The sequence below is a fragment of the Perognathus longimembris genome, unplaced genomic scaffold (genome assembly GCF_023159225.1).
Source record: "Perognathus longimembris pacificus isolate PPM17 unplaced genomic scaffold, ASM2315922v1 HiC_scaffold_5362, whole genome shotgun sequence".
Taxonomy (NCBI): Eukaryota; Metazoa; Chordata; class Mammalia; order Rodentia; family Heteromyidae; genus Perognathus; species Perognathus longimembris.
The window spans coordinates 25,846-45,317 of NW_025960781.1; the positions used below are offsets into that span (position 1 = coordinate 25,846).

Genomic DNA, 19,472 nt, shown 5'->3' on the forward strand with positions numbered 1-19,472 from the left:
AAGCACAGCGGGGACCACACCTAGGCCAGCCCGGGCACCAAGCAAGGTCTGATGTCTCTCGACTCGGAGCTGCTAAAGCTTGGGTCCTACAAGGACACTGAATGGCATGGAAATCCACTGTGAGATGCTTCAGGTAAACTCTGGGCGCCCCTTACCATTCCAGCCTTGCCATGTGGACGCGACTAACAGGGTTCCCCCAAAACCATAAGAAGCAATTACCTTTTATTTAGTTTATTACTTTGTGCGTGCGTGTCTGTGTGCTGGCCCTGAGGCTTGAACTCAGCCTACACACTGCCCCTCAACGTTTTGTCTCTTGAGCCACAGCTCCACTTCTGGCTTTTGGGGGTGGGTAACTGGAGATGCGGTCCCGGGACTTCTCTGGCCAGGCTCCGCCTCCCGAGAAGCTAGGAGGGCGGGCGGGCGGGCGCTGCGGGCACCCGGCAGCGATGAACGAACCTTCAGCTACTAGGTAATGGGTGTTTCAGATTCCCTTCTTTATATGATTTTTCTGTTGCTCAGATTTTCTACCACGTTCACATGTTCTTTTTGTAATGAGTCAGTCCTTATAATAAGCAACACATATTTTAAGTATCAGATTTTGTTGTTTTCTTTTTGGCAGTCCTGGGGCTTGGACTCAGGGCCTGAGCACTGTCCCTGGCTTCCGTTTGCTCAAGGCTAGCACTCTGCCACTTGAGCCACAGCGCCCCTTCTGGCCGTTTTCTGTCTATGTGGTGCTGGGGAATCGAACCCAGGGCCTCATGTGTAGGAGGCGAGCGCTCTAACTCGAGGCCCTCTTCCCAGCCCGCAGTACATACTTTACACACGAAGGCTCGGCTTTCTGAGAAGCCGCCCTGTGTTCCCCGCCCACCGGCCCCGCCGTGGCACCGGCTCTTCCGCCGCCGGGTGCCAGCCGGGCCCGCCGGGAAGACCGGGCCGCACGGTGAAAACCGGGGGGGAGAGGGACGACACCCCGCGGGCCCGGTGAGCGCCTACCTGCGGTGGGGCCCAGGTCCAGGGCGGAGCCGTTCAGCACCTCCTCCTCCTCCTCCCAGAAGTACTGCGGCGGCTGCAGGATCCGCGACTCCTCGCTCTCTTCGCCCGGGAAGCCCGAGCCGGCGGCCCCCAGGCCCAGGGCCTCGCTGGGCTCCTCGGAGTCCAGCGGCTCCAGCCCGGTGGGCAGCAGGAGGTCCAGCAGCGAGGTGGACGTGAGGCCCTCGGGGCCGGGCTCCTCGGTCCCCGCCGCACGGTCGCCCCGGGACGCTCCTGCGCAGAACGAGAGGGGACAGCGTGGGCACGCCTGCGCAGAACGCGGGAGGGCGCCGTGGGCACGCCTGCGCAGAACGGGGGAGGGCGCCGTGGGCACGCCTGCGCAGAACGAGAGGGGACGCCGTGGGCACGCCTGCGCAGAACGAGAGGGGACGCCGTGGGCACGCCTGCGCAGAACGAGAGGGGACGCTGTGGGCACGCCTGCGCAGAACGAGGGAGGGCGCCGTGGGCACGCCTGCGCAGAACGAGAGGGGACACCGTGGGCACGCCTGCGCAGAACGCGGGAGGACGCCGTGGGCACGCCTGCGCAGAACGAGAGGGGACACCGTGGGCACGCCTGCGCAGAACGAGGGAGGACGCCGTGGGCACGCCTGCGCAGAACGCGGGAGGGCGCCGTGGGCACGCCTGCGCAGAACGAGAGGGGACGCCGTGGGCACGCCTGCGTAGAACGAGGGAGGACGCCGTGGGCACGCCTGCGCAGAACGAGAGGGCACGCCATGGGCACGCCTGCGCAGAACGCGGGAGGACGCCGTGGGCACGCCTGCGCAGAACGCGGGAGGACGCCGTGGGCACGCCTGCGCAGAACGAGAGGGGACGCCGTGGGCACGCCTGCGCAGAACGAGAGGGGACGCCATGGGCACGCCTGCGCAGAACGCGGGAGGACGCCGTGGGCACGCCTGCGCAGAACGAGAGGGGACGCCGTGGGCACGCCTGCGCAGAACGCGGGAGGACGCCGTGGGCACGCCTGCGCAGAACGAGAGGGGACAGCGTGGGCACGCCTGCGCAGAACGAGAGGGGACGCCGTGGGCACGCCTGCGCAGAACGAGGGAGGGCGCCGTGGGCACGCCTGCGCAGAACGCGGGAGGACGCCGTGGGCACGCCTGCGCAGAACGAGAGGGGACGCCGTGGGCACGCCTGCGCAGAACGAGAGGGGACGCCGTGGGCACGCCTGCGCAGAACGCGGGAGGACGCCGTGGGCACGCCTGCGCAGAACGAGAGGGGACACCGTGGGCACGCCTGCGCAGAACGAGGGAGGGCGCCGTGGGCACACCTGCGCAGAACGAGAGGGGACAGCGTGGGCACGCCTGCGCAGAACGCGGGAGGACGCCGTGGGCACGCCTGCGCAGAACGCGGGAGGACGCCGTGGGCACGCCTGCGCAGAACGAGAGGGAACGCCGTGGGCACGCCTGCGCAGAACGCGGGAGGACGCCGTGGGCACGCCTGCGCAGAACGAGAGGGGACAGCGTGGGCACGCCTGCGCAGAACGAGGGAGGGCGCCGTGGGCACGCCTGCGCAGAACGCGGGAGGACGCCGTGGGCACGCCTGCGCAGAACGCGGGAGGACGCCGTGGGCACGCCTGCGCAGAACGCGGGAGGACGCCGTGGGCACGCCTGCGCAGAACGCGGGAGGACGCCGTGGGCACGCCTGCGCAGAACGAGAGGGGACAGCGTGGGCACGCCTGCGCAGAACGAGGGAGGGCGCCGTGGGCACGCCTGCGCAGAACGAGAGGGGACAGCGTGGGCACGCCTGCGCAGAACGCGGGAGGACGCCGTGGGCACGCCTGCGCAGAACGAGAGGGGACAGCGTGGGCACGCCTGCGCAGAACGAGAGGCACGGAGGCCCCGGCAGGTGTGGCTCCAGGCGCAGAGGAGCGCGGCCAGGACTCTGCGTGGAGAATCTGACGCCACCTGCACGTGCAGCTGGCCCAGCTGGGGGCTCTCCCGACGGCGAGGGCGGCGGGGGGGGAGGGGGGCGGGGGGGGGAGGGGGGCGCCAGCGGAGCCGCGCTCAGCCGCTCGCCCACCACGCGCTCTGAGCCCCGGCCGGGCTGGTGGCGGGGTCAGGCGCTGGGGGTGGAAATACAAGCGGTGACCAGGCCCCGCGTCCCTGGGGACCCCGTCCCCCATCCCCGCGCCCCCCGCGACCCCGTCCCCCATCCCCGCGCCCCCCGCGCCCCCCGTCCCCCATCCCCGCGCCCCCCGCGCCCCCGTCCCCCATCCCCGCGTCCCCGGGGACCCCGTCCCCCATCCCCGCGCCCCCGCGCCCCCCGTCCCCCATCCCCGCGCCCCCCGCGCCCCCGTCCCCCATCCCCGCGCCCCCCGCGCCCCCGCCCCCATCCCCGCGCCCCCCGCGACCCCGTCCCCCATCCCCGCGCCCCCGCGCCCGCGCCCCCGCCCCCATCCCCGCGCCCCCCGCGACCCCGTCCCCCATCCCCGCGCCCCCCGCGCCCCCGTCCCCCATCCCCGCGCCCCCCGCGCCCCCGTCCCCCATCCCCGCGCCCCCCGCGACCCCGTCCCCCATCCCCGCGCCCCCCGCGCCCCCGTCCCCCATCCCCGCGCCCCCCGCGACCCCGTCCCCCATCCCCGCGCCCCCCGCGCCCCCGCCCCCCGCTCCCTTCCCACGCCGCAGCCGCCCAGAGGGCCCCAAAGGCCTGGTCTGTTTCCCAGCCGCACAGACCCTGAACGTCGTCCTTGCACACCCACGGAGGGCCGCAGGTCCCGTGACATAGTCGTGTAAAGCCTTGGCTCCTCGCTCCTCACGCAGCAAAGCGAACACAGCCCGAATGGAAACCCAGCGCGCGAGCGAGGCGCGCGAGGCACAGAGCCGCGCCCACCGCCCGGCTGGACCCCGGCTCGGTCTCGGCACCCAGAGGCAGAAGGGGAGGAAACAGCCCTGCGCCCGGGGGGTGGCGGCGTGGGGAGAGGGCCCCGGCCCTGCGCCCTGGGGTAGGGGTGTGGGGAGAGGGCCCCGGCCCGCGCCCTGGGGTAGGGGTGTGGGGAGAGGGCCCCGGCCCGCGCCCTGGGGTAGGGGTGTGGGGAGAGGGCCCCGGCCCGCGCCCTGGGGTAGGGGCGTGGGGAGAGGGCCCGCGCCCTGGGGTAGGGGTGTGGGGAGAGGGCCCCGGCCCGCACCCTGGGGTAGGGGTGGCGTGGGGAGAGGGCCCCGGCCCGCGCCCTGGGGTAGGGGTGGCGTGGGGAGAGGGCCCGGGGCCCGCGCCCTGGGGTAGGGGTGTCGTGGGGAGAGGGCCCCGGGCCGCGCCCTGGGGTAGGGGTGTGGGGAGAGGGCCCCGGGCCGCGCCCTGGGGTAGGGGTGTGGGGAGAGGGCCCCGGCCCGCGCCCTGGGGTAGGGGTGTCGTGGGGAGAGGGCCCCGGGACCCCCCGGGAGTGTGCCCTTGTCTGTCCTGATGGCGGTGCTGGGAACCTTCAGTGGTGTCAACATGGAAGGAAGCCCGCGTCCTTGGTGTCCCGCACTAAATGCTTGGCCTCAGTATCTGAGTTTCCGTCTTCCCCACGTGAGGGGTGAGGCCGAAGCCGGCGCGGGCCCACGTGGCCAACGTGGCGATGCCCTGCAGGAAGCCCGGGCCTTCCAGATCCGAGGGGGCACGGGGTGCTCTGCACCCACCCAGCGAGCAGCTCCAAGCGCAGCAAACCCGGCCTGCAGGGCGGCCCAGGGCGGGGAGCGGGCGCGGAGGACCCCGGAAAGACGGCTTCCCTTCTGACCCGTGCAGCCGAGGGGCTCTGAGGTGACTCCAGACCCCGGCCTAGCCTCCTCCCCTGCAAGGGCCCTCGTCCCCCCCTCCCCCTAGAGGGGGGGAGCGGCCCGTGGGAGGGGCCCAGGCCCCAGAGGGAGGAGGAGGACCCCAGAGGGAAGAGGAGGACCCCAGAGGGAGGAGGAGGCCCCAGAGGGAGGAGCTGGACACGTCCTCGTCTAAAGTTGTCTGCAGAGCACTTCACAATGAGTACTCCACCATCCTATCCTACCGGAAGAACAGAGTCATGGAGGAGAAAGCTTGCGGGGAAGATATATCAGTATCTTGCCCTACATTCAATCAAAAGCCTATGAGCTTCTTTTTGGTCAATCGTGGGACTCGAGCTCTGGGCCTAGGCGCTGTCCCTGAGCGCACAGCTCAAGTCTAGCGCTCTACTAGTTTGAGCCACAGCACCACTTCCGGCTTTCTAGTTTTAATTGAAAATGAGTCTCACAGGTGTTTCTGCTGGGGCTGGCTTTGAACCATGATCTTCAGATCTCAGCCTCCTGAGTAGGTAGGATTACAGGCGTGAGCGACCAGCACCTGGCCCCGGACCTCTTCTTGCTCAAGGCTGGTGCTCTACCCCTTGAGCCGCAGCACCACTTCTGGTTTTCTGGTGTTAACTGGAGGTAAGAGTCTCATCAAGTTTCCTGCCTGGGCTGGCTTTGAACCGTGATCCTCAGATCTCAGCCCCCTGAGTAGGTAGGATTGCAGGTGAGAGCTGCTGGCGCCCAACCCATGAGACTTTTCTCCAATTGCCCACCAAAAAAATAAAAATAAAAACAAAAACAAAGCCAGAACTGAAGCTGTGGTAATGTGAGCCTTGAGCAAAACGCTCAGGGACAGTTTCCAGGCTATGAGTTCAAGCCCCAGGACTGGCACAAAAACAACCAACCAACCAAGGTATTTGGCTGCCAGAGACCCACGACAGTCGACCTGGGTCCAGCTCCCAGTAACTCCCTGTGCTCGCAGGACAGGAAACATCCCCTCCTGCATTCTCTACAGCCCGGCCCCCACCCCACCCCGGCCCTCCCTGAACCCTGTCCCATCACCAGCCATGTGAGGCTCCCGACCTTCGGCCCCACTGACCCCTCCCGACCCTCCCCGGGGAGGCCACGCCCCCCGCTGACCCCTCCCGACCCTCCCCGGGGAGGCCACGCCCCCACCGACCCCTCCCGACACTCCTCGGGGAGGCCACGCCCCCGCCGACCCCTCCCGACACTCCTCGGGGAGGCCACGCCCCCGCCGACCCCTCCCGACCCTCCCCGGGGAGGCCACGCCCCCACCGACCCCTCCCGACCCTCCCCGGGGAGGCCACGCCCCCACCGACCCCTCCCGACACTCCTCGGGGAGGCCACGCCCCCGCCGACCCCTCCCGACCCTCCTCAGGGGAGGCCACGCCCCCACCGACCCTCCCCGGAGAGGCCACGCCCCCGCTGACCCCTCCCCACCCTCCCCGGGGAGGCCACACCCCCACCGACCCCCTCCCGACCCTCCTCAGGGGAGGCCACGCCCCCACCGACCCCTCCCGACACTCCTCGGGGAGGCCACGCCCCCGCCGACCCCTCCCGACCCTCCTCAGGGGAGGCCACGCCCCCACCGACCCCTCCCGACCCTCCCCGGAGAGGCCACGCCCCCGCTGACCCCTCCCGACCCTCCCCGGAGAGGCCACGCCCCCACCGACCCTCCTCGGGGAGGCCACGCCCCCGCTGACCCCTCCCGACCCTCCCCGGAGAGGCCACGCCCCCACTGACCCCTCCCGACCCTCCCCGGGGAGGCCACGCCCCCACCGACCCCTCCCGACCCTCCTGGGGAGGCCACGCCCCCACCGACCCCTCCCGACCCTCCCCGGGGAGGCCACGCCCCCACCGACCCCTCCCGACCCTCCTCAGGGGAGGCCACGCCCCCGCTGACCCCTCCCGACCCTCCTCGGGGAGGCCACGCCCCCGCTGACCCCTCCCGACCCTCCTCAGGGGAGGCCACGCCCCCGCTGACCCCTCCCGACCCTCCTCAGGGGAGGCCACGCCCCCGCTGACCCCTCCCGACCCTCCTCGGGGAGGCCACGCCCCCACTGACCCCTCCCGACCCTCCTCGGGGAGGCCACGCCCCCACCGACCCCTCCCGACCCTCCCCGGGGAGGCCACGCCCCCACCGACCCCTCCCGACCCTCCCCGGGGAGGCCACGCCCCCGCTGACCCCTCCCGACCCTCCTCGGGGAGGGCACGGTCCCGCCAGCCCCTCGGGGGAGGGCACGACCCCCGCCGGCCCCTCGGGGGAGGGCACGACCCCCACCGGCCCCTCGGGGAAGGGCACGACCCCCGCCGGCCCCTCGGGGAAGGGCACGACCCCCGCCGGCCCCTCGGGGAAGGGCACGACCCCCGCCGGCCCCTCGGGGAAGGGCACGACCCCCACCGGCCCCTCCCGGCCCCGCTCTCAAGGCAAGGCTCGGTGCCAGCCACTTCCCGGGCCGCAGGTCTCTGGGACGGGCGTCCCCGGCTTCCTCAGAAAGACCCCCCAATTCAAGCTCTCCAAATGGGGCTCCTGTGTCTTGCGAGTGAACTTCCATGTAACGGTAGGAGAGGGAGCGGGCTCGCTGAGCAGGCCCTGTGCCCCGAGCTCAAACCCCAGCCCTGCGCGTCAAGAATAATCCACCGAGCCGGACCCCGGCCATCCGCCGTAGAGACCGGGAGGAAAACACACCTCGAGGGACGGCACGGGGGCCACGCGACGGCCAGAGGGGCCGCAGAGCCCACCGGGCCTCAGGAGTGAGCCTCCCCTGCACCCCAACTCGCCGTGAAGCAGAGCAGCCCCCCTCGGAGGGCCAGCCCTGAGGAGACGAGCTCCAGGGGGGGCGGGGTGCCACACCTCGCAGAACAGCGCTCAGAAACCTGCAGTGCCAAGCTGGTCCTCGGCGCCCATCACCTGGAAAGCTGAAAGCCCAAGCCAGGCCTCGGAAGGCGCCCCGCCCGCCCGCCACCCCCAACTCCAGCTCCTAGCCATTTCCAGCGTGTGACGGTGTCCTGTCCCCCCCACCACCGGCCTCGGGCCACGACCACGGGCCGCGCACCGGCGGCGGCTGCCTCCCCCCGGGGAGACCCAGGGCACCCCGAGAGCACCCCGAGACTACGGCTGAGTGCAGAGCCGCACAGCACGCCGCCGGCCCCCAAGCTCGGCCCTTCACGCGGATTAGCACCCCCTCACCGAGCTCTCGGGGCCCCCGCGCTTTGGGGGAGCTGGATTTCCACACCCGAAGGGCAGAAATCACACAATGATCCGACACAACTGCCCGTGACACGGGGGGCACTCCACACGCACCCGCGTCCACAGGGCCTCGGCTCCCCGGAGGATTCACGCCGGCCACACGCGGTCAGCACCACACGCCACGCGCAGAGGGGGGGGGGGGGAGGCGGGCGGGCTTCCTTCCAAGGACGCGGGAGACGGCGGCAGGGCCCAGAGCAGCGCACGCCGGCCTAGAAACTTCACAGACCTGAGTGCAAACGCCACACCGGTACACACCCCCCCCCACACACATACCACATGCCACACACACAGACCCCACACACCACATGCCACACACACCAGAAACACACCACACACGCCACACACACATACCACACACACCACACACAGACCCCACACCACACACACGCAGCAAGAGAAGAAATCCGGCTGAGGGACCCGTGAGAAGGGTTGGACTTGACGCTAGGCGTCATGGCCCGGGCCCTGGGGAGCTGTGGGGACCACACGGTCGCGTCAGCACCCCCCCCCCCTCCAGCCCCGCGCCAGGCCCCCGCAGGGACAGAAAGATGCGCAACCCCCAGTGGCTGCCCTCAGGGAAAGTAGTTTGCTTTGTTTTCTAATTATTTTTTTTTCTGGCCATCCTGGGGCTTGAACTCAGGGCCTGGGCGCTGTCCCTGAGCTCTTCAGCTCAAGGCTGGTGCTCTACCACTTGAGCCACAGCGCCACTTCGGATTTTCTGGTGGTTCATTGGAGATGGGAGACTCCTGGACTTTCCTGCCTGGCTGGCTTTGAACCGCGCTCCTCAGAGCTCAGCCTCCTGAGCAGCTGGGAACACAGGCGCGAGCCAGCTGCGCCCCGCTTTCCTTTGTTTGCTGCAAATGGAATCTCCATCCCCACGGGACACCAGCTGCAGTGGCCGTCCAGTTCTGCACAGGCAGCACCCCCAGTTCTGGGGGAGGCAGATGCCAGGGAGTCATGGACAAGAAACTAATCTGGGGGGCTGAGGATATGGCCTAGTGGCAAGAGTGCCTGCTTCATATACATGAGGCCCTGGGTTCGATTCCCCAGCACCACATATACAGAAAATGGCCAGAAGTGGTGCTGTGGTTCAAGTGGCAGAGTGCTAGCCTTGAGCAAAAAGAAGCCAGGGACAGAGCTCAGGCCCCGAGTCCAAGTCCCAGGACTGGCAAAAAAAAAAAAAAAAAGAAAACAGCAGGGTGGAGGGGGAGGGTGGGGATATGGCCTAGTGGTAGAGTGCTCGCCTCGCACGCATGAAGCCCTGGGTTCGATTCCTCAGCACCACATATGTAGAAAACGGCCAGAAGTGGCGCTGTGGCTCAAGTGGCAGAGTGCTAGCCTTGAGCAAAAAGAAGCCAGGGACAGTGCTCAGGCCCTGAGTCCAAGGCCCAGGACTGGAAAGAAAATAAAAAGAAGAAGAAGAAAGACAGGAAAGAGAAGAGCCAGCGGTAGGAAGGGCTTGTGATGGCTGCACCCTGTGCATTGTACAGGCCAGTGCATCAGCAGGTGTGAATTCCCCACCACTTGCTCCCGCGTCAGCAAGTGTGAATCCCCCGCCACTTGCTCCTGCGTCAGCAGGTGTGAATCCCCTGCCTGCCACTTGCTCCCACCTCAGGTGTGAATCCCCTGCCTGCCACTTGCTCCCGTGTCAGCAGGTGTGAATCCCCTGCCTGTCACTTGCTCCCGCGTCAGCAGGTGTGAATCCCCTGCCTGTCACTTGCTCCCGCGTCAGCAAGTGTGAACCCCCTGCCTGCCACTTGCTCCCACGTCAGCAGGTGTGAATCCCCTGCCACTTGCTCCCGTGTCAGCAGGTGTGAATCCCCTGCCTGCCACTTGCTCCCGTGTCAGCAGGTGTGAATCCCCTGCCTGCCACTTGCTCCAGCGTCAGCAGGTGTGAACCCCCTGCCACTTCCCTCTGCCACTTGCTCCAGCGTCAGCAGGTGTGAATCCCCTGCCTGCCAGTCTCTTCCACGTCAGCAGGTGTGAACCCCCGCCACTTGCTCCAGCGCCAGCAGGTGTATGGGGAAAGACATTCCCTCAGCCCGGCTAGAAATGAGCAAACCGATTTCCTGATGAATCCTGAACTCCCCCTCACAAGCACACGCAAGGATTGCCCTCAGCACGGTCTCTCAGAGCCCAGCTCCGTGCGGAAGGGGCTGTGACCCTCTGGGCCGGGTCTGGCTCCCCGAAGCCGCCTGGACCTCCAGCACCCCGCTCCTGAGACCCCAGGTGAGCGTGCCCCGCAGAGCCCATGGAGGGCCTGGCCCGTCTGCAGGACGGGCCTTTGCGAAGCTGAGGGCGTCAGTACCCCGACCGCCCCCCACCCACCAGAGCCTCCATCCTCGCTCCCTCCCCCTGCTGGTCAAGCTGCCCCCACGCAGACCCCCCAAGCCTCTCTCTCTTCCTCTTTGTCTTCCTCTCCTGTGAACAAAGACTGAAATCCTGCTGAGAAAAGGCAGCCCGGTGCTCTCCTGGCCTTCCTTCCATTCCTTCTCCAGTGAAGTTTCCTTTCTTTGATGTTACCTTTCCCTGTGAGGATGGGTTTTGTCTTTATGTAGACCCGGATATTTTCAAGGACCACGGCAATGGGTAATTATTTAGGTGCCTTGCACAGAACGACACCAAAATGATAGCCAAGCTCTAACCATTTGCACGTAATTAGTTTGTGCTTAATAATTAATCTGCCTCAACTGAGACTCCATCTGACTTTAATTTCAGAACTACACTTCTCCTATGATTCATATTCTTCCTCTATATAATTTTCCGTTGCCTCATCACCCCCAAGAGAGCGGGGGGCGGGAGGAAAAGATGGCACATGCAGAGGTAAGGGCTCATGCTCAAGGAAACAGACTTTTTTTTTTTGGCCAGTCCTGGGGCGTGGACTCAGGGCCTGAGCACCGTCCCTGGCTTCTTCCCGCTCAAGGCTAGCACTCTGCCACTTGAGCCACAGCGCCGCTTCTGGCCGTTTTCTGTATATGTGGTGCTGAGGAATCGAACCCAGGGCTTCATGTATACGAGGTGAGCACTCTTGCCACTAGGCCATATCCCTAGCCCTCTCAAGGAAACGGATCCAAACGACCACAGAAAAGAGGCTGACAAGACAGGCTGACCCCCTGAGGGCCGAGAAAGGAAGCCCGGACTCCAGGAACGTGCCTGTTTTCTCTCACCTTTCCAAGTCAGTCCCCTGAGGTATTTCCACGATCAGCTGCACACCCAGCCCTCCCTGAACCAGCAACTTTTTTTTTTTGTCGGTCATGGGGCTTGAACTCTGGGCCTGGGCACTATTCCCTGAGCAATGTTGCTCAAAGCTAGCGCTCTACCACTTGAGCCACAGCACCACTTCCAGTTTTCAGGTGGTTCATTGGAGATGAGAGTCTCACAGACTTTCCTGCCCGGGCTGGCTTTGAACCACAGTCCTCAGATCTCAGCCTCCTGAGTAGTGAGGATGACAGGCGCGAGCCGCTGGCATCTTCCTAAGTCCCTGCAGATGCCAGCAAGGGAGGGAGGTGGCACGCAGCCTCTGCCGTTCAGCCCCCGTACCCGCGAGCGCCAGCCACAACAGAACTCGCCCGTGTGCTGCGCGAGTCTGTCACCCCTGCACACACACGCCTACTCACCCACGTGCCCTACGAGTCTGTCATCCTTGTACACATACACGCCTACTCACCCGTGAGCCGCACGAGTCTGCCACCCCTGCACACACACACACAGCTCCTCGCCCCAGTGCTGCACGAGTCTGCCACCCCTGCACACACACACACACATCTCCTCACCCCGTGCTGCACGAGTCACCCCTGCACACACACACACACATCTCCTCGCCCCAGTGCTGCACGAGTCTGTCACCCCTGCACACACACACAGCTCCTCGCCCAGGCGCCGTACAAGTGTGAGCAGCCGTGCTGACAGGTTGTTGCAGGGCTTCCACACAGAGGTGTGTGAGACACTGACTACACCGTGCCCTCCTCGTACATGGGCGACGGGGCAGCAGGAGGAGCAGGGAAGAGAGAAGGGAGCACAGCTGGCTGCAGCCCACCTCAGAACCAGCTTCTCACGGAAAGTTCGGGTGTGACCACCACACAGGGGAACGGCAGATCTCCCAGAGAGGGCTGAGGATGCTCCAGGACACAGGCAGGCCCGGGGCCTCGCAGGACCATGCCACCCAGGACTGTGGCCATGTCCTTCTGTGCCTGCTATGAAGATTCCTTATCCCTGTCTGCTAGGAAAACGCGTCCTTGCTAACCAAGCCTTTCCAGGGCAGGTGCAGGACCCCAGGGGCCTTGTCTCCTCCTCACCTTTCTCCCCAGGCTTCTGCCACCGGGGCCTCATGACAGTGGCCGGGCACATCTCCCTGCCACATGGAAGGGTCTCATCCTCTCTGTGAGATCTTCCCTCTGTGGGATCCTCCCTCCGTGAGATCCTCCACCTGAGATCCTGTGGGGTCCTCTCTGTGGGGTCTTCCCCCTGAGATCCTGTGGGGTCCTCCCCCTGAGATTCTGTGGGGTCCTCTCTGTGGGGTCCTCCCCTGAGATCCTGTGGGGTCCTCCCTTGGAGATCCTGTGGGGTCCTCTCTTTGGGGTCCTCCCCTGAGATCCTGTGGGGTCCTCCCTTGGAGATCCTGTGGGGTCCTCTCTTTGGGGTCCTCCCCTGAGATCCTGTGGGGTCCTTCCTTGGAGATCCTGTGGGGTCCTCTCTTTGGGGTCCTCCCCGGAGATCCTGTGGGGTCCTCCCTTGGAGATCCTGTGGGGTCCTCTCTTTGGGGTCCTCCCCGGAGATCCTGTGGGGTCCTCCCTTGGAGATCCTGTGGGGTCCTCTCTGTGGGGTCCTCCCCGGAGATCCTGTGAGATCCTCTCTGTAGGATCCTCCCCTGAGATCCTGTGGGGTTCTCTGTGGGATCCTCCCCCTTAGATCCTGTGGGATACTCTCTGTGGGGTCCTCTCCCTGAGATCCTGTGGGATCCTCACTGTCATCTTCCCTCTGAGATCCTATGAGATCCTCTCTGTGGGATCCTCCCTCTGAGATCCTATGAGACGCTCTCTGTGGGGTCCTCTCTCTGAGATCCTCTCTGTGGGGTCCTCCCTCTGAGATCCTCTCTGGGGGTTTCTCTCCCTGAGATCCAGTGTGATCCTCTCCGTGGGGTGCTCCCTCTGAGATCCTGTGGGATCCTCTCTGTGGGGGTCCTCCCCCTGACATTCTGTGGGGTCCTCCCCCTGAGATCCTATGAGATCTTCTGTGTGGAATCTTCCCTCTGAGATCCGGTGGGATCCTCTCTGTGGTATACTCCCTCTGAGATACTGTGAGATCCTCTCTGTGGGGTCCTCCCTCTGAGAGCCTCTCTGTGGGGTCCTCTGGAATCCTGAGTGGGGTTCTCCCTCTGAGATCCTGTGAGATCCTCTCTGTGGGGTTCTCCCCCTGAGATTCTGTGGGGTCCTCCCTCTGAGATCCTGTGGGATCCTCTCTGTGGGGTTCTCCCACCTGAGATTCTGTGGGGTCCTCCCACTGAGATCCTGTGAGATCTTCTCTGTGGGGTCCTCCCTCTGAGATCCTGTGAGATCCTCTGTAGGATCCTCCCTCTGAGATCCTATCAGATATTCTCTGTGGGGTCCTCCCTCTGAGATCATGTGAGAGCCTCTCTGTGGGGTCCTCTCTGTGGGGTCCTCCACCTGAGATCCTGTGAGATCCTCTCAGTGGGGTCCTCCCCCTGAGATCCTGAGAGATCTTCTCTGTGGGGTCCTCCCCCTGAGATACTGTGGGGTCCTCTCTGTGGGATCCTCCTCCTGAAATCCTGTGAGATCCTCTCTGTGGGATCCTCCCCTGAGATCCTGTGGGGTTCTCACTGTGGGATCCTCCCCATTAAATCCTGTGGGATACTCTCTGTGGGGTCCTCTCCCTGAGATCCTGTGGGATCCTCTCTGTCATCTTCCCTCTGAGATCCTATGAGATCTTCTCTGTGGGATCCTCCCTCTGAGATCCTATGAGAACTTCTTTGTGGAATCCTCCGTCTGAGATCCTGTGAGATCCTCTCTGTGGGGTCCTCCCCCTGAGATCCTATGAGATCTTCTGTGTGGAATCTTCCCTCTGAGATCCGGTGGGATCCTCTCTGTGGGATACTCCCTCTGAAATCCTGTGAGACCCTCTCTATGAGGTTCTCCCTCTGAGTGCCTCTCTGTAGGGTCCTCTGGAATCCTCTGAGTGGGGTTCTCCCTCTGAGATCCTGTGAGAGCCTCTCTGTGGGGTTCTCCCCCTGAGATCCTATGAGATCTCTGTGGAATTCTCCCTCTGAGATCCTGTGAGATCCTCTCCGTGGGGTCCTCCCCCTGAGATCCTATGAGATCTCTGTGGAATTCTCCCCTGAGACCCTATTAGATCCTCTCTGTGGGATCCTCCCTCTGAGATCCTATGAGATCTCTGTGGGGTCCTCCCCGGAGATCCTGTGGGGTCCTCTCTGTGGGATCCTCCCCCTGAGATCCTGTGAGATCCTCTCTGTGGCATCCTCCCCTGAGGTCCTGTGAGGTTATCTCTGTGGGATCCTCCCCTTAGATCCTGTGAGATCCTCTCTGTGGGGTCTTCTCCCTGAGATCCTGAGGGATCCTCTCTGTCGTCTTCCCTCTGAGATCCTGAGAGATCTTCTCTGTGGGATCATCCCCCTGATATCCTGTGGGGTCCTCCCTGTGGGATCCTCCCCCTGAGATCCTGTGAGATCATCTCTGTGGGATCCCCCCCTTAGATCCTGTGTGATCCTCTCTGTGGGGTCCTCTCCCTGAGATCCTGAGGGATCCTCCCTCGTCTTCCCTCTGAGATCCTATGAGATCTTCTCTGTGGGATCCTCCCTCTGAGATCCTATGAGATCTTCTTTGTGGAATCCTCCATCTGAGATCCTGTGTGATCCTATCTGTGGGATCCTCCCTCTGGATCCTATGAGATGCTCTCTGTGGGGTCCTCTATCTGAGATCTTCTCTGTGGGGTCCTCCCTCTGAGATCCTCTCTGGGGGTTTCTCTCCCTGAGATCCTGTGTGATCCTCTCTGTGGGGTCCTCCTTCTGAGATCCTATGAGATCTGTGAGGAATCTTCCCTCTGAGATCCAGTAGGATCCTCTCTGTGGGATACTCCCTCTGAGATACTGTGAGATCCTCTCTGTGGGGTCCTCCCTCTGAGAGCCTCTCTGTGGGGTCCTTGGGAATCCTGAGTGGGGTTCTCCCTCTGAGATCCTGTGAGATCCTCTCTGTGGGGTCCACCCCTGAGATCCTGTGAGGTCCTCTGTGGGATCCTCCCCTTGAGATCCTATGAGATCCTCTCTGTGGGATCCTCCCCTTGAGATCCTATGATCTCTGTGGAATTTTCCCTCTGAGATCCTGTGAGATCCTCTCTGTGGGATCCTCCCCTTGAGATCCTGTGGGATCCTCTCTGTGGAATCCTCCCCTTGAGATTTTATGAGATCCTCTCTGTGGGATCCTCCCCGAGATCCTATGAGATCTCTGTGGAATTTCCCCCCTGAGATCCTGTGAGATCCTCTCTGTGGGATCCTCACTCTGAGATCCTGTGGGTCCTCTCTGTGGGGTCCTCCCCCTGAGATCCTATGAGATCTTCTCTGTGGGGTCCTCTCTGTGGGGTCCTCCCCCTGAGATCCCAGAAGATATTCTCTGTAGAATCCTCCCTCTGAAATCCTGTGGGGTCCTCTCTGTGGGGTCCTCCCCCTGAGATCCTATATTTTCTGTGGGATCCTCCCTCTGAGATCCTGTGGGGTCCTTTCTGTGGTATCCTCCTGATATCCTGTGGGATCCTCTCTGTGGGGTCCTCCACCTGAGATCTTGTGGGGTCCTCTCTGTGGGGTCCTCCCCCTGAGATCCTGTGGGGTCCTCTCTGTGGGGTCCTCCCCCTGAGATCCTGTGGGATCCTCTCCGTGGGGTCCTCCCCTGAGATCCTGTGATATCCTCTCTGTGGGGTCCTCTCCGTGGGGTCCTCCCCCTGAGATCATGTGGGGTCCTCTCTCTGGGATCCTCCCCTGAGATTCTGTGGGATCCTCTCCGTGGGGTCCTCCCCCTGAGATCCTCTCTGTGGGGTCGTCTCCGTGGGGTCCTCCCCCTGAGATCCTGTGGGATCCTCTCCGTGGGGTCCTCCCCTGAGATCCTGTGGGGTCCTCTCCGTGGGGTCCTCCCCCTGAGATCCTGTGGGGTCCTCTCTGTGGGGTCCTCCCCCTGAGATCCTGTGGGGTCCTCCCCCTGAGATCCTGTGGGGTCCTCCCCCTGAGATCCTGTGGGGTCCTCCCCCTGAGATCCTGTGGGGTCCTCCCCCTGAGATCCTGTGGGGTCCTCTCTGTGGGGTCCTCCCCCTGAGATCCTGTGGGGTCCTCCCCCTGAGATCCTGTGGGGTCCTCCCCCTGAGATCCTGTGGGGTCCTCCCCCTGAGATCCTGTGGGGTCCTCTGCGTGGGGTCCTCCCCCTGAGATCCTGTGGGGTCCTCCCCCTGAGATCCTGTGGGGTCCTCCCCCTGGGATCCTGTGGGGTCCTCCCCCTGAGATCCTGTGGGGTCGTCTCCGTGGGGTCCTCCCCCTGAGATCCTGTGGGGTCGTCTCCGTGGGGTCCTCCCCTGAGATCCTGTGGGGTCCTCCCCCTGAGATCCTGTGGGGTCCTCCCCTGAGATCCTGTGGGGTCCTCCCCCTGAGATCCTGTGGGGTCCTCTCTGTGGGGTCCTCCCCCTGAGATCCTGTGGGATCCTCTCCGTGGGGTCCTCCCCCTGAGATCCTGTGGGGTCCTCCCCCTGAGATCCTGTGGGATCCTCTCCGTGGGGTCCTCCCCCTGGGATCCTCTCTGTGGGGTCGTCTCCGTGGGGTCCTCCCCCTGAGATCCTGTGGGGTCCTCCCCCTGAGATCCTCTCTGTGAGTCCTCCCGACGCCTGGCCTCTGCGCACCGCATCTGCACGGTCAGCTGTCTTTGTGCGCCGCGCCAGCCTGCGCACCGCGCCGCCGAGGCCCCGCACGCCCGCACCCGCCCCGCTGCCGGGAGGCCCGGGCCCGCGTGTCCCGGAAGGCAGCGTGCGGAGCGCGGTCTGCGGCCGGCTCCCCCCAGCTGGGCGCGCTCGGCTCGGCTCGTCCTCATCTGACCCGCTCTCCTCCGCAGCCGGCCGGGCCTCCCGCCGGGGCGTCCGCGCCCGCCCCGCGCACCGGGCCCGCCACGCGCCGGCCCGCTCGGGGCGCCCCGCGTGCCGCGGCCGGACCCAGCCCCGCGGCGGGGCCGCCGTCACGGGCCCCTTTGTCCTTCCCGACGAAGTTGCGGGGCGCAGTGGCGGCCCCCGCACGCGCGAGCACGCGCCGGCCCGCGGCCCGCCGCAGGCTCCCTCGGCCCCGCGACCCCGGCGCGGCCCCGCGGGCCTCGGTCGCTGCGGTCGGGTCCGCGCCCCGCCCCCCGCCCCCCGCCCCCCGCTCCCCGCCCCGCGCGGGGCCTGGGCCCGCAGACCGCGCACCTGCCGCGGGCGCGGGGCGGGCGCCCCGTCGGGCCGCGCCGGCTCCGGCGTCCCGCGCCCCCCGGGCCGCGCCCGGCCGCCCAGGCGAGGGTCGCCGCCCTCCGGACCCCCGCGCCCCGCCCCGCCCCGCCCGCGTCGCGCCGCCGCCGCGCGGCCTTTGTTGCGGCGGGAGCTGTCCCGCGAGGGCGCCCGCCCCGCCGCCGCCCGGCCCTCGGCGCGGCCCGCCGGCCGGCCGCACTCACCCGCGGCCAGCAGCAGCAGCAGCAGCAGCAGCGGCGGCGGAGGCGGCGCCGGCGGCCGGGCGGCCCGCAGCGGCCGGGCCATGGTGCAGCGTCCCGCCCGCAGCCGCAGCGGCGCGGCGCCCCGGCCCGCGTCGGGGGCGCGCGGGCGAGGGCGGCGGCGCGCGCGCGCCCCGTTGGCCCGCGCGCCCGTCACTCAGACGCCGGGACGGCCAATCCGCGCCTCGGACGCCGCGGGGGCGGGGCCGGAGCCCCGGCGGAGCCGCGCACCTGCACCCCGCGCCGCCCGAGCCCCTCCGGGCGCCACGGCGGGCGCGGGCCCGCGGCTCCGGGACGCGGCCGCCGGCGGGGGCGGGAGCACGCGGCGGGCGGCCCTGGATGGCGGGCCTGGGGGACCGGGCGCGCGAGCTCTGCCGCCTCGGGGCCGCGCGGGTCCCGGCTCCGCCGTGCGGGTCCCAGCGCTGCCGTGCGGGCCCCGGCTCCGCGCGGGGCCATGAACAGGCGCCCTCCGCCCGCGGGCCGCGGAGCGGACCCTGGCCCGCCGCGCACGGGCCTGCCCCGCACCCGGAACGCGGGACTCAAAGCCAGCTCGCCAGGAAAGCCCGGGAGACTTCACCTGCAAGTAACCACCGGAGAACTGCAGTGACACTGTGGCCCCGCGTCCCGCCCTGGGCGAGAGGGGGGACAGCGCCCAGGCCCTGCGTTCAAGCCCCAGGACTGGCACGCGCGCGCACACACCCCCCTTTCATAATCCAATGAATAATATCAGCAACTGCCATGCTTAATGATAAAACATGCTGTGCAGAAAGAAAGGAAGTCATGGGCACCCCAAATTCGTTCACCCCAAGAGCCACTGAAATAAGGCTTGGTAAAAGAAGTGGGATAAAACTCTTGGGAAGACTCAGTGAAACTCATTTTCAGGTCTACCTAGAACTCAAGGTAATCAACTGACAAGCTAATTGAAAATGAGTTCATCAAAATTGATGGGTACAGGGGCTGGGAATGTGGCCTCGTGGTAGAGTGCTGGCCTCAAATACATGAAGCCCTGGGTTGGATTCCTCAGCACCACATATGTAGAAAACAGCCACAAGTGGCACTGTGGCTCAAGGGGCAGAGTGCTAGCCTTGAGCGGGAAGAAGCCAGGGACAGTGCTCAGGCCCTGAGTCCAAGCCCCAGGACTGGCCAAAAAAAAAAAGAGAGAGAAAATGATGGGTACAGCATACATTAATCAGAAACTTTTCTGTCCTCATAAGCCCTAGAAAACATAGGTAGCAGCAAGCATAAGGGCCTGTCTTCCACCCACAGCACAGGAGAATAGTGCCATCCCCAACCTCAACAAAACCAAGTGAAGCAAACCCCAAAGCGTCATGACATCTCAAAACAATGGAGACGCATCACATAGGAACAGGAGGCTGTGTGACTCTGGGCTGTGTCGGTGCGCTGTCACCGTGTGTCACTGGCAAGCGCCAGAAAAAATAGGGAAACAGCAACGGTTTCTTTTAGTTCCTGCTGGGGTCGGGTTTGGGAAGCTGTGGTGTGCAGTCCACCGTGGTGGGAGCAGAGGGAGGAGCCCTGGTCACCTGAGGCAGACAGGAAGTGAGGTCACACACAAGGGCTGGAGGCTCTCATGTGTTCCTCAAGGATGACCTAGAGTCTCATGAGGTCCCACCTCCTCCCCAGGCCCGGGGGCTGGCACCCAGACTCAGGCCCACCCCTCCCCAGGAT

At 65.5% G+C, this 19,472-nt stretch overlaps 2 protein-coding genes across 2 annotated transcripts in view; one reads left to right on the forward strand and one right to left on the reverse strand.

Moving 5' to 3' along the window:
* LOC125345172 (podocalyxin-like protein 2) overlaps nt 1-17,832 on the reverse strand; it is a 42,764-nt gene extending 24,932 nt beyond the window's left edge. The window contains 3 exon segments of the mRNA XM_048337396.1: nt 994-1,263; nt 4,175-4,463; nt 17,509-17,832. Of these exon segments, the coding sequence (XP_048193353.1) occupies nt 994-1,263; nt 4,175-4,463; nt 17,509-17,832 (883 nt within the window).
* LOC125345173 (formin-like protein 18) lies at nt 17,831-18,244 on the forward strand. The gene has a single exon (XM_048337397.1). The coding sequence runs from the start codon at nt 17,831-17,833 to the stop codon at nt 18,242-18,244; it is 414 nt and encodes a 137-aa protein (XP_048193354.1).
* Nucleotides 18,245-19,472: the final 1,228 nt, after the last annotated feature.

What these genes read in the sequence shown, in the direction of transcription:
- LOC125345173 (XM_048337397.1), top strand. Translation starts at nt 17,831, where the DNA reads ATGGTGCAGCGTCCCGCCCGCAGCCGCAGCGGCGCGGCGCCCCGGCCC.